Here is a 20,688-nt window from a genome sequence, read left to right on the forward strand (position 1 = left end):
AAGCTGTGGTACAAAACGCAGATAAATACACAGTGAGGTATCACTCTCATTTCTTCTAGACCCGTGTAAGATATATATGTTCTGTACAACTATAGATCTGTATAAACTGTTAACATAGAGAATGATGGATGTATTTTTCCATTTTCCGTGGACTTCCCAATAAAAATTCCAAGCTAACACAGGCAATACTTATTATTAATATTTTTATAGTTTTGGCTCAAATATAGCATCAAAGAAACAACTGATCCTTAAATTCAGTTCCATTTACATCCTGCAAAAGCGACTCTTTGAGAGTTTTTTCTCCCTCATGAACTTGCACAGGCTGATGTTATGAACATAATCTGACAATTATTTAAAAAATCACTACACATCAGATCAAATTCATTTTCTGAAATAAAGCTGTCTAAAAAATGAAGCTGAGAAAGGGTTTTTTAAAACGTATCATTTTCTACTACAATAGAGCTATAAAAACTGATAGAAAAAAATTCTGTAGTAATCATAATAAATTGTTATGCAATATATATATTTTTTTAAATAAAACATTCCAGAAAAACTTTCACTGAGTTTTGAAGGGATGCTCTGAAACTGAGAAAGAGCTTTGATATGTGCTAAACTTGGGTTCAAAAGCCACTTTTACAACATATTTTTTTAAATAACTTTTTGGGAGAGTTGCTTAATGTCTCTAAACCTGTTTTCTCAATTGAAATGTGAAAAGGGCCAAGCAGATAAATGCCTGTAATCCCAGCTAGTCAAGAGGCTGGGATTACAGGTCCCAAGTTTGAGGCCAGACCGGCTATTGGTAAGATCCTGTCTCAAAATTAAAAAAAAAAAAAAAAAAAAAAAATTTAAAAAAGGTGGGGGATATAGCTCAGTGGTAGAGTGTCCTGCATTCAATTCCCAGTACCACTACGAGAGAGAGAGACAGACAGACAGACAGACAGACACAGAAAGACCATACCTTCCTTCCAACTATCCAAAGTTTCTGTGCTCCCAAAATTTATATGTTGAAATCTAACCCCAAGGTGACAATAGGAGGAAATGGTCTAAAGGAAGGGATTAGGTCTTTAGGATAGTGTCCTCATTAAGTGAGATTTGTTTCCCTTTCAAAAGAGGCCTGAGAGCACCCTTGCCTTCTCCACCATACTACGGCAATCTATGAAGCAGTGAGCCCTTATCAGTCACAAATCCAGCACTTTGATCTTGGATGTCCTAGCCTCCAGAATTGCGAAGAATAAATTTATTTTATTTATGGTATTCTGTGTGGTTGCCCGAATGGTCTAAGACACTTCTTCAAAATTAATAAAACCTACTAAGGACTTAGTACAATACTCAGCGTAAAGGAAATGTTGATAGTAGTTATGAGCATTACCACTCTGACTGAGAAGGCACCTATGATTAAAGTTATCTAAATGAATTAAATTAAAGGAATGTCTGACACATAAGTATTTACTAAAATAAAGCATGAATATGATATCTCTTAGAAGATTTTCAGAACCCAGGAATGGCACAGGTAAATGAATACATTCAGATGGACATTTCAGTTCCAAACCTGGCCTATTTACAATATGGTAGAAAGAATCAAACTTCCTTAAACTCTGCCATAAAAACAACCTCCACCCCTTACATTAAGAATAGAGCTGCTCCTCTGAATTCTCCTGCAACCAGTGAACCAGCAGTCTGTATAAAACACAACTGAAGACATTTGTCTCCACAAGAATGTTAGCAGAAACCTGTTATATATGGTGGAGGACTTCACATTTTCATCTTAACTGTTTACTGCCCACTCACATAGAGTAATAGCCTGGCTCTTCATAAGTCCTCATGGAGTGATTCATTTTAGAACAATAAAAATTTCCACATAAAGATGTTAACTATATTTTCCAGATTTTTTGTAATTTAAAATGATTTTTAGGGCTGGGGTTGTGGCTCAGTGGTAGCACACTTGCCTAGCATGTGTGAGACACTGGGTTTGATCCTCAGAACCACATAAAAAATAAACAAATAAAGGTATTGTGTCCATTTAAAAAACATTTTTTTAGAAAAGTGATTTTTTTTTTAGACCAGGCACTACGGTATGCACCATAATCCCAGCAACTTGGGTGGCTGAGGCAGAAGGATGGCAAGTTCAAGACCAGCCTGGACAATTTAGCAAGGCCCTAAGCAAATTAGTAAAACCCCGCTGCAAAATTTAAAAAATAAAAATAAAAGAGCTGGGAATAGAGCTTGGTGATAAAGCATTCCTGAGTTAAATCCCCAGTACCAATCAATCAGTCAAAAAATAAAAAATAAAAATCCTTCTAAAACAGGAAAATTATTTTCAGTAACACACCTTCAGAGTGTGTACTTGGAGGCAGAAATGTTTAGTTCAGAGCCAAGGATGGTGGCACACGCCTGTAATCCCAGGGGTTCAGGAGGCTGAGATAGGAGTATTGCAAGTTTAAAACCAGCCTTATAAAAGTGAGGTACTAAGCAACTCAGTGAGATCCTGTCTCTAAAAAAATACAAAAATAGGGCTGGGATGTGGCTCACTGGTAGAGTGCCCCTGAGTTCAATTCCCAGTACCAAAAAAAAAAAAAAAAAAAAACTATAAAAAAAGAAAGGCTGAGCCCAGGGAAAAGACTAATAAGAAGAAAATCCCTGGTCTTTTGCTTTTTTGGATTTATACCAAAAGTTTTCTTCCCTTGTTTTATTCTACACTTTTGTATCTGTGTGCCTTCTAAACAAACTTAGCTTTTGGGTGTGGGTGGGAGGAGAATTTCATACAGCATTTGTCTTTGATGACTCAGGACCACCATTTATATGTTCTAAGTTACTTACAGACATATAGAACTTACAACCTAGTGACTTCAGTGCTTACTTACTTGAAAAAAGACTCGCAAATTCTCTGGATGGCCTTCTGGGCAGACAGTAAAATGAAGAAACTTCCACAAAAATTGGTAGTATCTTTTTCAAAATGTTTTCATCGCTCAAAAAGTATGATCTTCATTTTTGTTGTTATCTGTTGTTACCCTTCACTTTTACTAACAGCTACAATATAAAATATACCTATCATTTCTGTATTGTTAGTATAACTGACAAATTTTGAGTCCAGACCTACTTTTCAATTTGTTGTATACAAATACACCTGAATTTTTTTTTAAGCACCATTTAGTACTCCATTCTCTTTAAAGCTGTCTGAAAGGTGAACTGCAAAGCTTATATATGATTCTTTGCCAGAAGACAATGGTGTAGGTGATAAAATTTCATTAGACAGCCTCAGAGTTTAATTGCAAAAGAAAATCTCTTGGCCAATGACACGAAAATGTGGTGAAGTTGAATTCTGCTCATGTCCAGAGTGATCAAAATCTCTACTTCCTCTGAGCCTCCATTCCCTCTTCAGACTACTCAGATATTCATGCTATTTGAATATCTGTTGCCCTGGTGCTAGGCACTGCACTGGACATCTGAGAGAAGAGAATAAGAACACTGTTCCCTTCATGATATCTACCAACTAGGCATATAATTTCAATCATAAACTCAAAGGTCCTTCTGGCTCTAACTATCTGTGATTCTGTGTTGTTATGTAGCACCAAAGCAAATTTGCTTAAGTCCTTATTTTTAAATAAAATCTTCAAATTCAGAAACTTCTTACTGATATCTCTATTCACTTCTAAACAAAAAGAGGTAAGACTCAGACTTACTTAATTTGCCATTTGTTATAGGAGGAAACTGTGGTAATTACTGCCTACTGCCTGTGCCCTTTATTTCCACAGATCAGTGAGAGCTGGCTGGAGAATACCTTAGTGACAGTGTTTGATGGATGGCAAAATAATGTTGGCCAACTGCCAAAGATTTAGTACAAAAGCAAAAACCATAAAACTAATATCCTAGGAAATCAAAATCAACTATAAGAAAAAATTTAAATACAAATGTTTAATTACAAACATAACGAAATGAAAACAATTATTATTTGCTATAGACAGGCAATACAATAATTGGGGGGGAAAAGGTTAGCTATGTAACACTGAAGCTAGGCGTCACTAAATAATAATTTTTTTCCTTTCAGAAGGCAAGACCCTTTTCTAAATTATCCCTATCCAAAAGACACATAGTGCAATGGACCAAAGGGACAGTGTTATATGTTAAAAGAAGGGCTGACAAACATAGCCAAAACCCAAATCTGGCCTGCAAGTTGCTTTTCCTTATAATCACATATTTTCTATGGATACTTTCATACTATGCCAGCAGTTGTAAGAAAATGTGTGGCCTCCAATGCTGACAATGTTTACTAACTAATCTGCACAGAAAAGACGTGCTGATGCCTATGTTAAACCTCACTGCCATGAAACTAATTATTATACTGATTTTATTTTCCAAAACTAAATATTTCATAGAAGACATGTATTTCTCCTTTAAAATTCCTCAAATGAAATAAAATTTTATTTCACCCTTTTATAAGATTCTTATATCACAGAACAGCATTGTTTGTATCCATTTTTTTAAATATTGTTTTTAGTTATTTGGACTGAATATCTTTATTTTTATTCATTTTTGTGTGTTGCTGAGGATCAAACCCAGGGCCTCGCATGGGAGGCAAGCATTCTATCACTGAGCTACAATACCAGCTCCTTATGTATCCATTTTTAATTTTAAAATACTTTAGAATATATTTTTAACAGTTTCAAAAGGTAAACTCCTAAATTTGTTTCCTCTTACCTCCACAGACAATACTCAGTTTGGAAGAAAGAAACAAATAACAGTAACAACAAAATAAAAACCTAAAGAGGACTAGCTAAACACAAACTGCTCTAAACCAAAACCAGTACCTATTATACTTTTCACAGTCCATGTACAAGTAGGAAAGGCAGCTACAATGGAAAACTTACACATCCTACAAGAACATCAAACAGTAACTTGTAGTTCCTAGTAAAATGCTGTAACTGGCCACCGCTCTAAGGAAACTCATCTTTTAGCCTGTTACAATTACTTAACCACAATGTACAGACAAACCCAACAAACAGAATTCAATAATAATAAATCTGTTACATGTTTTCCATTTTGCTTTGCTCTGTTTTCCTTAGTATTTATTCACTGTTAAAACTTCACCAATGTACCAGGCATGATGGCACAGGCCTATAATCTCAGCAGTTCAGGAGACTAAGGCAAGAGGATCATGAGTTTAAAACCAGCCTCAGCAACTTAGTAAGGCCCTGAGCAACTCAATGAGAGACTGTCTCAAAATAAAATATAAAAATGGGCTGGGGATGTGGCTTAATGGTTAAGCACCCTGGGTTCAATCTCAGATCCCCCCCACCACCCCAAAAGTTTATCAATGAGAAAATTCCACATTTTCAGCAAGTAAGTACAAATTGAAAAAAACTGCATACCAGGAAATAGCACATTTTAACACAGGCAGCCTAAGCAACACAATGAGACCCTGTCCCAAAATGAAAAATTAAAAAGGGTGGGGATGTAGTCAATGATCAATAACAGGGGTTAAAAGTATCTAGTAAGGAGTTATTATTGGAGTTTCTTAAAAGATAAAAAGCATTCTTATTTGAAATTTTATTTATTTATTTATTTATTTTGGTACAGGGGACTAAGTCCAGGGACACTTAACCACTGAACCACATCCTCAACATTTTTTATTTTGAGACAGTCTCCCCAAGTTGCTTAGGACCTAAGTTGCTCATGCTTGACCTTGAACTTGCTATCTTCCTGCCTCAGTCTCCCCAATTTCTGGAATTACAGGCATGTGCCACTACACCCAGCATAAAAAGTATTCTTTAAATATTTACAGATACATGCATCCTCAACCTTGAAGGCCCAAGAGGCAGTGGTAGCCATAGTCTAACACAAAAAGCAATACCTGAAGACATGGGTCAGGTTGGTCTAGCCACAGAGGAGTCAATATGCCTCTTAAAATCTAAGGGCTCTTATTCCTTCTAAAGAATAAAATGTTATACCAGATGACTTCTAAGAACTTTCCCAGCTACAACATTTAATGATTGTATGAAATTTTAAAACCATAATAAAAATCACATTTAAAAAATTTATATCCCAGCTCAAAAGTGTTATTTAGAGAAGTGATGCCTTAAAGTTCCCTCTATAGTGTGCAGTGTGACATCACTGAATGACCCAGGGCCAGGAGCGCTGGAAAAGGGCCAGGAGTGCTGATCACTATTTTACAACCTCAGACCTCTCTGCGACTGCTGCTAAGCCTGGCATCTCCATTTTCAATGAAAGCAAGTCAGAATCTCTTATTCTTAATTCTGAACCATTAAGTGCAGAAAAAGCCACACAAGAAAGCCACACAAGAAAAACTTTAATACTAAAGTTATTAGTATTCACAGATTATTTTGTGCCTCAAAAGAATAGCAGTTGGTCAGTGAGCTTTTAGCTGAGCACCTAACGTTTTTCATGTTTTCATACATCTAATCTTTTTTTTACATTCTACACATAAAACAATATCTCAACTTTTACAGTTTCATATAAAGCACTAGTTAATCTACTGTAATCTCAGTGACTCAGAAGGTGAGACAGGAAGATCAGAAGTTTAAGACAGCCTAGGCAACACAGTGATACCCTGTCCCAAAATGAAAAATTAAAAAGGCTGGAGATGTAGTCAGTGGTCAAGCGCCCCCTCCTAGTGCTGGATGAGCAGGGACCAGCAAGGTGAAAGAGCAGACTGACTTCTTTTCGTCTCAAGTAATAAGTGTTTCTGTTTTCTATTGCTGAGATTAAAAACTTTTCTTCACATTTTAAATTTGTAAACTCCATGTCTCTTATGGCTGGAGTTTTCTCAGGAACATCTCCTTTCCTTACTTCTTTTGCTTTTTAAAGAGACAGGGTCTCCCTATGTTGCCCATGCTGGCCTGGAACTAACAATCTTCCTATTTCAGGGTCCCAAGTAGCTGGGATTAGAGGCATGAGCCAGTGCACCCACCTTCATCGTATAGTCTAAGGCAGCATTTTTCTTCAGTAAGGCTACATAAAATAATGACATCTGAGAACTGATGGTATTTCATACTCATGAAATACTATAAAGCCTGGAATCTGCAGAATACTTATTTCTAAGTCCCAAATTTCCTCGACTAGAATGTAAGATCTGCTGGTGTTGGTGTAGGATTCAATTCTATCTTAATTATCATATTCCTATCTATTGTAAGTTATTAAAATTTTAAAAACATTTTGTAGAAATTACTGGAAGCAGCTTTAAAGTTTCCTAAACAGTTCCTGAATGCTAGGTACTTTGTGAATCACTCCTGATGCATATAGTTCCACTACCTATAGTTTGCATTATTATTAGAAACCAAGGCCCTGCATTCTGTTCACCATTTTGGCCGCCATACAAAGCCTGTGACAGAAACAACACCTAGTATGGATTTACTGAGCAAGTAAATGAATGAACACTCTCAAAGAGACTTATAACTGCCCAGTGAGGCACACAGTGTCTTCACTTACAGAAGTCACAGAAAAAGCATAACAGATATAAGCCTGAAAGTTAATTACTTAGACATGACTATGTGGTATAACACTTGAGATAATAAGTGCCTCAGAGTATCCACTCTGGAGTCAAATCATCTGAATTCAAATCTCTGTTCTGCTATAAGTGATGCATGTCCATAAGTGCCCAGGCCATCCCGACTTGGCTGTGGATCTTAACACATAAGTAAGGCATTTATCTATCTGCATGTCCAAGTTTTCTCACCTGATAATGGAGATGAGAATAGAACCTACAATTCCTGGGGTTAAGACAACACAAGGTCATAATGTGGTGAACAGGAGCCAAACACAGCAAGTCACATTATTTGGAAGTTAATTAAATAAACAAGATGGGCCTCTCCAACTATCAATCCTACAATTTATCCCTAATTCCAAACCTTTTCTAGTTTTCCTTGAAGTCTAACCACCACTAGGCAATCACTGTCAGGCTGATGAGGATGACTGGGGGTCCTGTGACTGGCTATAAGGACCTGGACAAAGGAAGCTGTTTTAGGAGTCTCCAAATTCATTAGTCTCATTTCCTCAATCAGTGGGGACTGGGCCAGCTATAACAACTCCCTAAAACCAGGTCAGCAGCCTATTTACTGCTTAGTTTGTTGTCCTCCCCACTATAACCTTGAAAAAGGTGATCAATGAAGCAAATTGCCAAATGTATAATGTCCTACACTTTGGATTAATGCAGGAACCTTATTTTTACCGTAAAATTTTACAGTACATAGTAAGCACTAAATAAATGTTACCTAGTACATTATTGGCCCAATATAATTCAGTCTTTCACACCCCAGTGCTCATTCCCCATCATATTACCTATTTTCAAAGAGTAAGCTACTTTAGCAGCATTTTCAATTTTCCCAAATGTGGCAGAAGTCATTTAACACTTTGCAAAGAAAATACCATGTTCTTCCAGCTCATAATATAAAAAAAGACAAAAAAAAAAAAAAACCCAAACTTCAAAACAACATAATTTAATTGAGTATATAGAAGGAGAGAAGTAAATATCAGGCTTATTTATTCTTCAAGTCCCAAAGAAACTATTAAATATGGCAGGGAAGAGGAGAAAATAGTGGATTTAATTAGACATGTTTATAAACATGAAATATACATCTTTATGAAAATCAAAGATTTTTAATGCTTGAGCAAAAAGTATGCCTATGCATACTGTAATCCTATGCATACTGTAATCCTATGCAGGCTGTAATCCACAGCTTCATGATTATCTTGCCCTCTCTTCAGAAAATTCAATGCTCAAAATAATTTAACTTAATATGCACAAGATTATAAAGACTAGCATACATCAAAATTCTTTGCTCAATTTGTTAAATATCTTGAGTTTGAAAATTAAAAGCTTGATAAGAAGGAATGGTCTTATTTGCAATGTCACTTTGGGAACAGTCACTTGGGTTTAATATGAATGTTATCACAGAAAAAAAATAGCTATGAACAAATGAAATCAATGAGCATTCTGTGGCCAAATATAATGTAGAAATGTCTTGTTCATGAAATTTTTCTGTTTTACTACATCAAGAGTGTTCAAAAGTACATAATATTGGTGCAGTAATTTGAGAATTTTTTATTTCTGTTGTGTTTTCAATATCTAGAAATTGTGCTTAATTCAAATAGCCAAAAACAAAAAGTACATGCAGATCAAGCTTTTGTTTTAGTTTTCAAGTAATAACAGTCTAATTAGATAAAACACTTACTTCTAGCAATCATGGTGTATCGCACAATTAGGAGAAACAATTGAAAATAAAAGGTCAGTTCTGAGATTCTTACAGTCATTAAAAAAACACAACCTAATACTCAATGCACACAAAGCACAACCAGAATTCTACATTGGACTCCTCAGCATTATATTGATTCATCAGCGCTATCTTTTTTTTTTTAATATCAAATATTATGTGGAGGTTTTGTTTGTTTTTTCTTGAGACAGCTGGCCTTTCACTCATGATCCTCCTGCCCTGTCTATTTCAGAAACGTTTCGTGAGTACACTCCGCTCCATAGTCTATCCCCTATCTGGCTTATATTTAACAACCTATCACACCCTGTTCCTTTTTAGGCTCCCAAACCAGATGGTTCTGATGTCACATAAGGTGCAGGACATACCATTTCAACAAACTTCCCTGGCTTCATTTTCCTCTCTTGTTGTTAAGATAAACTTGGGCTACTTGTGCCCTTTGTGTCATCTCAAACTTGCAAGTAATAAGAAGGTGCAAGTACTTCAACTCTCAAAGCAAAAAGACATAAACATTTATGGACATCAAACAGGAGGGGAACAAAGGCCAGACTACTCCCTAATGATAGTTTCCTAGTGACAATGTATACACTAATCTAATAAGGCGTCATTTTAGGAAGTAGCCAAGCTTCTTATTAGACTGAATCCAAGGAGTTATACATTGCTCCACCTTCACTGTAATTAATAAATTTTATAATCAATATATATATTAAGAAGTACAAAATACAGGAATTAATATTATCCAACATGGTGTACTTGTAGTATATATTTCTTAAAGGACCTCTAAATATTTGTAAAGAAAAAAAAGCCAGGTACACAGTTCTGATATATACACACATACACACACACACATAAATACACATCTGTTTGAAATGACATAATAATCAATACTTTTTGTTGCTGAGGCCCAGCAACAAAACTATTACAGGTGGAGCATCCCTAATGCAAAAATGTAAAATTTATAACTTTTTGCTCCAAATCGAAAGCTTTTTGAGCATCTTTTGGGGAAAGTTTAAGGAAACATATCATAATCTGAAGAACTGAAATCTCTTAACACTTTCTGGTTCCAAGCATTTTGGATAACAATTCAAGTTGTACTAATCTATATTTTATTCTATCTAATTATGTTTTAAAAACCAGTTTCATCTAGAGAAATCAAAAAAAATATAAATAACATTGTTTATTACAACTAGGTTCTATTATATCAAACAATTATGTTTAACCCTGTTTTGTTTACAACAAACCTAATTTTGCAAGGCAGTATTAATGGGCCTCTATAGATAATAAACTGTACAATTTAACTCAAATATCCTAAATGTTTAGGGGAGGGGGGCCATGATATAAGAAAATATTAAAAAACGATTACATGAAATAATTTAGTGGATAGAAAAGAAAAAATACAGGGACTGAAAAATGTTTTCTTCTGGAAAAATTTACTGATAAAATTTAAGAAATACTATTTGCTCCATATTGTAAATGCTAATATTTAATAGCAATTTTTAAAAGTATTTCTTACCTGCCCCTTTCAACGGCCAAGGCATCAAGTTCATCAAAGAAAATAATGGAAGGAGCCAACGCTCTTGCTTTTCGGAAAATCTGGTGGAAAGAGTACCACATTAGCCAGTATCAGAAAATTCTGTAGTTGTTTACTATTTGAAAACTACATTGAGAACAAAATCTATTATGTTCTAATCATCCAGCCCAATCACTTCATATACAGTCTAAAATAAATGTCCAGGACTTTATAGTGGATGTAAAAGTGACTTCTTTAATGGTGCTTATAGACAAGACTACCAACCTGCTAAAATCTCAGCTCAACCACTGAGAGAACCTGTGCAATCTTCAGCAGTTAATTACTTCTCTAAATCTCAATTTCCATATCTATAAAATGGAGATAATCTAAATGCTTACCTAGTACCTCAGAAGATAATTTTAAGAACTGGGAGGGAAAAAGACAAAAGTATTTGGCACAATGCCTGGAATACAGTTAGAGCTCAATAACTGAAAGCTCTTGTTAACTACTACAAACATACACACACACACACACACACACAATAATATGAGAAATCACCACAGATTTGCACATAAAATACTCACATACCTAAAAGCCTTACACCTTACTCATTTCTTTGAAGACTAGATGGGAAAATGATTGATGTAAAGCCAAGACAAGAAAAATGGCCAAGTTTTAGAGGAGCACAGACTGGATGGAGGAGAAGCCAATCAAACAAACCAATCAGAGACTAGCCAGAGAGCCACACAGTGCTGTGTGGAAAGACACCAAAAAGAAGGCAGCACAGGTACAAGGAAACCAAATGTATGTTGCCTATAACCCAGGCCCCAATTTTTGGATCACATGTAGTATTATCATAAAAATACATATGAATAAATATCACCTTTTTCATCCTGTCATTATCAATTAAGTTTTGCCCAATTAACATCATCTCCATTTTAAAGGGAAAAAAGTGACTTTTTTTTCCCCTCATGATCAAGTATTCCAATTCCTGATCTCCCGGTGCCCAGGTATTTCACAAATGAGGGCCTATTCTGTTGCTTTTGGTGTGTTCCTATCCTCATGTGGCTGCTGTGAGCACACAGTGTCCTGTGTGAGGCAGATCAAGCACTGATTATTAGCAAAGTCAAGACTTGTGGTCAAACTGCTGATTCCAAATGCCCTGACTGGGCACAAATTTACTAACTTGTACAGCTTCCCCAATATGAAGGAGTAGCACCTCAGTCAGGACTGGCAACAACGGCCTGCCTTCAACACACAGGAGTGAAGAAAGAGGTGCTGTCTAAATCACCAGGAAGAGGCAAAATAAGCAGACAGTACACTGAAATTTTCATATACTAAGTTTATCCAATTTAAAGGTCCACCTTGTTTAGAAGATTTAAATCTCATGAGATCTTGTGTTCTCCTTTACACAGACCTGTCTTTTTAAAAAAATACAGAAATGCAGTTAGTTCTTAAAAATTATCTTTACGTGGTTAAAAATAAAGGTAATACCATGATATTAAATACATATGTATGATACTACAGATGAAACCAAAAATTACATTTTCAAATAAGATATATTTGCCTGAAGAAAAAGATATATCACTAGAATGTGGATTTGGAAATTTCAGAGTCTGTTACCCAAAACAAAATGGAAACCATATATAACAGAAGTTGTAGATCTCCTGTGAAAAATGCCACTTATGGCCTCATCTTCTTACCTCTCTAACTGCTCTTTCGGATTCACCAACATACTTATTCATTAATTCAGGCCCCTGCATGAAAAGGAAACACAACTGTTCATTATCTTCATAAATGCAACCAGATACATTTCTTTTGATGATGGAGAAATAATATACACAAGAGAAAAAAGTAAATAAAAATCTGCTTTTAATTAAATTAGCTCTATTATCATGATTATTTTCTCTGGGTATTATTTCTAACTCAAAAATAAAAGTGGGGCTGGGGTTGTAGCTCAGTGGAGGAGCACATGCCTTCCATGCGTGAAGCCCTGGGTTCAATCCTCAGCACCATATAAAAATAACTAAATAAAGATATTGTGTCCATCTACAACTAAAAATAAATTTTAAAAAAATTAAAGCCTTCGTATGTTTCTAAAGCCACATATCAATACAAAGGAAAAGCTGTGTGACTAAACATTTTTTAACGCCTCGTTCATCATCTGTCTATCCATACATACACGTTTTTACAATTCAGCTGGCAGGAAGACAGAACAGTCTAGTCTGAAAGACCAACAAAAAGATAACATCCATGGATTCCCAGGCTAAACACTAGCTAATACTGAGTAGGTCTATATATTAGTTTATTTCTAAATCCACTACATCAATAACCCTATCTGACAAGAAGCAAAACCTCAGGTGTATACATCTTATGGTTCTATGCTGAGCCTTGAAAAAGTAAGGAGATGGAATAGGAATCATGTAACCATGACACTGCCTTATAGTCTCTGGATGTTCTCAATATAACTATATATAGGGTTCTGTAGAACCAAACATGCCCTTCTTAACACCAGTGTCCCAGCCAAAGAAGGTCTCTGCAATAGAACCAACTCTTAGGACCACCCACATTGTTAATCCTCAGAGTATCACCCTGTCCCTGTGAAAAGTCTCCAGTATCTAGTCTTTATTCACGGCCTCTGTCTGAATGGTCCTTCAAGTATGTACAACTCTGCACTCCATCCGATTGATGGGATTTCTAGCTTCTTCTTGTGTCCAGGCATTTTAGGAGGGTACTATGGCTAAAAGGCATCGACCTTAATAATAAAATTCTATCCATTTTTAATAATCAGTCTTCCAACAGGAGAGTCCCATGAAGGTAGCTGGTCTCCTAGTGATACAACACATACCACTGACTCAGAGTTCACTGACTTTTACATTATGCACAGACTGACACAAGTGAATAAAACTCACGCAGGTAAGGCTCTAGTACAGGTGGAGCAAAGAGGCAGGGAGCCAGTAAAGCTACTTAAAGTTTGAGGTAGGCAATGTCAAACATGAGTGCAGATTTTACCCTGTAAGCAATCAGAAGGGTTCCAGAGGAGTGAAGGGGTTATAGGTCTACTGCTGAAAGGTGACTCTGGCCACAATGTGAAGGAAACTCTGGACAGACACACAGGCCAGAAACTAAAACCAGTAATGAAGTGCTTAAAATGTAAAGGTGTGAAACAATGAGGGGCAGGATTAAGGCAAAATGGTGAAATGGAAATGAGAAGATACCGACCAAGCCACTAAAAAGCAATTGCAGAGAGCAGAATTCAAAGATGTGAGAGAATAATGAAAAGAATAATTCAAATTCAACTTAAGAGCATTACTTTTGATGTTCATGACAATGACTTAATCATGGAAAAGGGATCTTCAATATTTTCAGAGTAGCTAATCTCAAAAACATGTAGCTCTTTAAAAATACTTCATTTCAAAATAATTAAAACTAAAACACATTATAATCACTGTCATAAGTACTAATATTTACTATAAATTTACTATGTTCCATGAACTGTTTGAAGCACTTCATGTGTATTAACTAAGCTATGTAAAATGTCAAAGAAGCACTGGTTTACAATGAGGACTTCAAAGTTGTAATTTAAAGATTCACACAGAACCAAATTTAGGGAAGATCACAATCAAGCACCCAGTATCTCAATCCCTTTGGTAAAAGTAACGGAAGTGACTGACATTTAAAGGCACTAAATCAGTCACTCATTCATTCAACCAACATTCATTAAGTTCCTACAATGAGTTTATGGCTTAATTGAGGAGCTAAAGCAAAAAAAAAAAAATCATAACAATAAAGAGAAGGCCATAAATGAAACAGATTCCTTTCTAGTAAAGGAATTAACCCTGAACAACAATGAGGTAATAACTGTGTTCAACATTTAGAATAGCTGAATCAATATGCTTCTACTATTGTCTCAGGCATTAATCAACAGTAACTTTGATACTTGTGTTCAAAGATGCAGGAGTGGGAGGGGGTAGCAAACAAAAGGCAGAATAATTCCAGAGTCTGAGAGAAAGCCTGGGGTATCTTAGCACCCAGTTAGACAAGGAGAAAGCTAATACACTAGAAGAGAAAAAAAATCTGAGTATAAGGGGTTGCTTTAAAAAAAAAAAAAACAGGCAAGTACAACAGCGTGCAGGAGGGAAATTTTGGAATCATATGAGAAGTGGAATCGGAAAAGGAATTTAAGGTTCCAAGATTTCACAGAAAAAATTCCAAAGTTCAAACTGCCAATCAAAAGACTAATCAGAATTTTGACAAGTAGAGAAGTCATAATTCTTATTTGTCCAAGACAATTCATCCTTCACAAACACATTAAGATTCTAAATACTTAATAGCAAATCCCTATGCTCAGATGCAATGGAATCCTCCTGTGTTCACAACTTTCTAACAAGCTGTCATTCTGCCTGTGGAAATACACCATTTTTCCTTATAATCTTTTATGATTTCAAACAAGCTCAAAAAAACAAATCTGTTAAATCTTTTGAATGGCAATTTTACCAATTTTTCCAATTAGAAATATAAAGTACTATGGACTAATTTGTTTTAAACCAAACTTATGACCCAGCACTGTTATAAAAGGTTGTGGACAAAGGCACCAAGGCTCTGGGAAGGTCCCAAGGTAACTAGGACCGAAAGGACAAGAGGGCACCAAAGGAAGTGAGCAAGAGAAGCCCAACACATGGCACCACTTTCCCACCCAGGTGTTTCAAAATACACCTTTTGAAAGAAAATAAAGAATACCTGGCACTCACAGAGTAGAGGAGCACCAAAGTCTAGAGTTCAGGGGCATCCAGGAGGAGGAATCTCAGTAAACACACTTTACTTTTCCAACTAGAATAGAGGAGAAACACGTCATCCCTCAACTCTGGTTTGACTAAGGTGATGGGTCCCTACCCTAACTGCCTGTATAAACAAACAAAAAAAAATTATATCAGGAAGATTACAACATCATAGTTAATTAGTTCAGGAATAAAAGGAAATTATGAAGAAGCTTAACATCATACAAATACTCAGCCAACAACTTTTTATACACAATTATATTTTATACAAACTCCATCCAAATAATCAGTTATGTAATCCAGAAGTTATTTGGTGAAGCTAAAGAAACAGGAGACAGAGGTGGGTGTGAAAGGGCACTGGGGTTGGCAAAAGAAGGGAGTAAGAATCTGCTATGGTCTAAATGTTTGTGTTCTCTCAAAACACATGCTAGAATTTAATGAGAAATTATGTGGAAGGGTGGGTTTTGGGAAATGATCCAGTCATGAGGGCACAGCCCTTATGAATGAGATCTGTACCTTTGTAAGAGAGGCCCCAGAGAGGGCTCTCCTTTCTTCCACCACATAAAGATACAGTGAAAAAGAAGACCATCTATGAACTAGGAAGAACCCTTATCAATGAATAAACCAGCACCTTTACCTTGGACTTCCTGAACTGCAGGAATCTCGGTAAACATACTTTTACAGAATTGTAAGAAATAAACTTGTTGCTCATAAGTCATCCCCAGCCTATGGTATTCCTCCCTAGCAGCCTAAAGAGACTGCAACAGACTCCAAGCCAGATGGCTAGGGAGTCCGTGAACATTGCAGCACACTGCAGCTTCACCTGATAAAACATCAAGGAAGAGTGGCAGTGGCCAGGGTAGGGTGAGAAGGACGTCAAGGAAGGGCCACAAGGACTAGTAGAACAGGATGAGAACACACTTGTGAAAAGATGGCCTCCTAATGGGCCAAGAATCCCATCCTGGGGAGAAGAGCCCAGCACAGGCTGCAAAGTCAGTGGGGTGAAGAGCAGTAAGAAAGGAGTCAGTGACAGCACCCTGACACCTGCACGTCCACAGAGAGAGAACAGGGACAGGCAGCAAATGTGATCTTATCCAGAAGGACTCACAGATAACAGCTGCCAAGTTTTCACTACTAAAGAGGTGAGCTGTAAATAGAAAAAGGAAATCAGAAAGAATTTCATTGTAATGAAATGAAGTTGGAGACGGTACAAATTCAAGTTTATAAAGTTCAAATAAATGAAAGGAAAAAATCTTGACCCACAGGCATAGAAATACTGGAGATGGGAAAAAAGGTTCAAATACAAACATACCCAGAAATAACAGAGTGACAAAACAGCATACATGTCTTAAAAACCACATATTATAATTTTTTCAAAAATAAAAATATTAAAATCATTAAGAATTAAAAGTCATAATACATGAAATGAAAAATGCACCAAATGAGCTCACAACAAACATTACTGAAGAAGAGAAATACCAACAAATCTTAAGGCAGAACAACCACTCAAGCCAAAGCGCACACACAAAAAAATAGAGCACATGGCCTCCGGGATCTGTAACTGCACCACAATATCTAAGATACCATAATTCGACATCCAGACAACAGTGAAAGGAGATAGGTTAAAAATATACATTTGGTTTATACACACACACACACAAAAAAAAACAAAAACAAAAATAAAAACAAAAACAACAACAACAACAACAACAACAAAAATATATATATATATATTTGGGTTTTTAAAAACTGGACACAGTGGCACACACCTGTAATCCCAGTGGATTGGGAGGCTGAGGCAGGAAGATCATGAGTTCAAAGCCAGCCTCTGCAATTTAAGCAAGGCCCTAAGCAACTCAATGAGACCCTGTTTCTAAATAAAGCATTAAAAAGGGCTGGGAATGTGGCTCAGTGGTTAAGCACCCTTGAGTTCAATCTCTGGTACCAAAAAACAAAACAAACACAGATCCAAAACCCCTCAATGAACCCCACTAAGTAAACCACAGCAAGTATGTAATGACTGCTAAAATCCAGTAATAAAGAGAACATTATAAATCAAAGGACATCCATTATATGCAAATAAAGACTCTACTGACAAGGGAAGCCAATAACAATGGAATGAAAATGCAAAAGTGCTGTAAGAACAAAGAAAGCTGTCTAGCTAAAATGGTATATCCTGAAAAACTGAAGGTAAAGAAAGGAAAGACACCATCAGATAACCCAAGCTGGGACCTGGGGCCAGAGCACTTCCACTACAAGGGGCTTCAGAGAAAGTTCCAAAGCCCGATGCGCACTTGTGACAAATGGAAATCCAAATCTATATAAAGAAATAAAGTGTCTTGGAAATAATCAACATGTGGGGAAATAAAGAGAAACCACCTTCTTTATTAATTTCTTTTAAAAATAATTGACTAAAATGAAAGTAATAACAACACATTGTAGAGCATAAGTTATGTGCAGAGGTAAAACATTGATGCACATAGCAAAGGAAAGAAACGTATGTTGATGTGTGAGAAACAGAAAGTCTGGTAGTCCATATTTAGCATTAAATGCAAAATTGGGATATAAGATCCAATCATAGCCATTTTAACTATAGCCCTTCCCTCTGCCTGCTCCAACGTTAAAATTAGCTCATCACGTAAATTTTAACCCCAAACTACTCCTATCAGAGCACAGGGCAGTGCTATATTAGGGACAAACCCCTCATTCTTTAACTGTCTGGACTGACTCCAGCATGATCCACAGTGCCTCTGGCCTGACGCAGATGTTCCATGTTCTCGTTTACTAGAGCAATGACATCCATGTGCCGTTTTCAGAGCTCTGTCTTGTTTGAGCTCATGGTTTTGTGATGAATTCACATTGGATCCTGTGTACCTAAATTAATATTTGTTCCAATCAGTTTTTCTCTAACTAGTTTTTAGCCCTCTATTCTGCTCTGCCTGCTGTCTTTATTCAGAGCTCAAGTATTCAACGAAAAGCTAAAAATCTTTTATCCTGTTGGTTTTTATATGTAATTGTACACACCAGTGTACTGTATGTTGTGTCTACATATGTGTTTTTGTCTATATATTGTTTACATGTTACCAAATTTGGCATATAGATAAATAAGAGCTCATAAAAAGGATCCAAATGCTTTTTTGTTCACATGACTTAAATCTTTCAGAAAGAGTTCAATTTAAATTGGTTCAATAGATAAAAGATGTCTTTTAAATTACTAACCCACACGTTTTTCTAGGTGGCCAATCAAGAAAACATTGGTTTTACAAAATATTTGAAGTACAATGTCTACTGCTTTTAAGGATTTTTCTTGGGCAGGAAAACTGACTTAAACTGTTAATTACACTTGTCTGATACCCTGGTTTCCATGGATAATCTAAGTTTAAAAATGTGTAAATAAGTTTTAATATAAATAGAATTAATCTTCATAAATGTGTTAGAAAATACATCTAATTAATTTGCAAAGTTAAAATACTAAATCAGCCACTGCTAGATATGAATGCAAGTACTCTTGTTTTCTTGAATGCTGTAAGACAATACACTTGGGTCTATTAAATGTGTTTAAGTTTTTGGTAAATGAGAAAACAGACTCCTGTTTCTGGGTCTTCACTGAAAGCAAGGTTATTAAAACTTAAAAATCTAACAGGTATAATTCCATATTCAAACAGTACAAAAGTTTCAGCTATTTTAAAGTTCTATGAAAAAGAAAAACAACTCTACCTTATTAAAAAGGATTTGTTTAAATTCAGAAATTTAATTAGGATTGTTTCAGAATATAAATTTAAGAAAGGGTCTAAAACTAGAATAGAGATATTAAAAAGTTATAAATATAAAAATATATTTTAATATGAAGATTTAGAAGGAATGGCAAAGTATATTCTTATGTTAAAGATGAAAGGCGACAAAACCAAGGATGTAAACAATTTGTAGAATGTTTAAGTAAGCTGCAAAAGGATTGTAGAAGGTAAATTTTAAAAAATTCATGTATATGATTAAGTTGGATATAATCAGCATGAAGTTATTCGCAAGCTTTTTTTCCTAAGGATAACCTTTAATATGCTAATTCTCTAGGTTTAAAAACAAGAGGGGCTCCTTAAAACATTGATCTGCTCTTACCCATCAAAATATGTCTATTTCTGATCATCATCAACACTATTTTCTAAACTTATATAAATATGAGATTTAAAGTTATACTTTTGACTTTTGTCAGTGTTGCTAACATATGCAGACCTGTGATTATAGTTACCCTATACTATGGATTTAAATTTTTCTTTTAAAAGTTAAACTTAGTTAATATAAAGACATCAGTGTAATTTTAATACTAACAATTATGGTCTTTTTTTTTTTTTTTGCTATATTAGATGTATTCATGTTCTCCAAGTATACAAGTCTTTTAAAATGTAAAGCTTAGGAGAGCACTTTACCAAGCTGGTGTTCTCCAAGCCAAACTAATCTGCAGAGTTAGTCTCTTTCTGACTTATATAAAAATAACAAATTTAGCTGGGTATTTATTTATGTCATCTAATGTTTTATAATTGGATAAAAACAACTTGTCATCAATAAGTGATATATAAAAATTTTGTGTTACTCATACATTGGGATGGTCATTTAAATATATGTTTGAAAGGTAATCAGGAGAGCCTGATTTACTTAAAGGCTGACAATATGACATGGAAACATTGTGCTCCCTTTTCCACAGAAAGAAACTTAAAAGCTCTGTTAGCTTTTGTTTGATTTGTGTTTCAGATGTAATACTGTATTATGTTAACTGATAGTCATACAGACTTGGGAACCAATACATGAAAATTCTGTAAAATGATATTTAAGAGAAAAATATCAACTTCAGAAATAAAACACTTTACTAAAATGAGTCAAGAGTCCCACCTCACCTGAGAACTTCATTTTGTATTTTCCTTGTAAAATGTTATAACTGTTACCTGTTAGTGTTTGCAGCAGCACTTCCTCTAACAGAATAAAGTGAGTTAACTTGAGATAATAAGCCATCACCTGTAGTACAGACAGGATATAATGCTTGGAACAGTGGTCTACTTTTCTTTGAAAATAGCCCTTACTGCTTTGCCATTGCAACTTATTTCTTTCTCTTCCTCTTTCCCTTCTCCCTAATCTTGAGGGAAATAAAATTACTTTTTGTTCCCCATCCTAGGCAGAATGATCTATCCTT

At 35.5% G+C, this 20,688-nt stretch overlaps 1 protein-coding gene across 5 annotated transcripts in view; it reads right to left on the minus strand.

Moving 5' to 3' along the window:
- Afg2a (AAA ATPase AFG2A) overlaps nucleotides 1-20,688 on the minus strand; it is a 253,129-nt gene that overhangs the window by 155,074 nt on the left and 77,367 nt on the right. For all 5 annotated transcript variants that reach the window (XM_078022145.1, XM_078022150.1, XM_078022146.1 and 2 more), the window contains 2 exons: nucleotides 12,435-12,488; nucleotides 10,735-10,814 (listed from right to left, as the gene is read on the minus strand). In XM_078022145.1, coding sequence (XP_077878271.1) covers nucleotides 10,735-10,814; nucleotides 12,435-12,488 — 134 coding nt within the window. The remainder of the gene's footprint in view (nucleotides 1-10,734; nucleotides 10,815-12,434; nucleotides 12,489-20,688) is intronic.

The sequence above is a fragment of the Ictidomys tridecemlineatus genome, chromosome 9 (assembly GCF_052094955.1).
Source record: "Ictidomys tridecemlineatus isolate mIctTri1 chromosome 9, mIctTri1.hap1, whole genome shotgun sequence".
Taxonomy (NCBI): Eukaryota; Metazoa; Chordata; class Mammalia; order Rodentia; family Sciuridae; genus Ictidomys; species Ictidomys tridecemlineatus.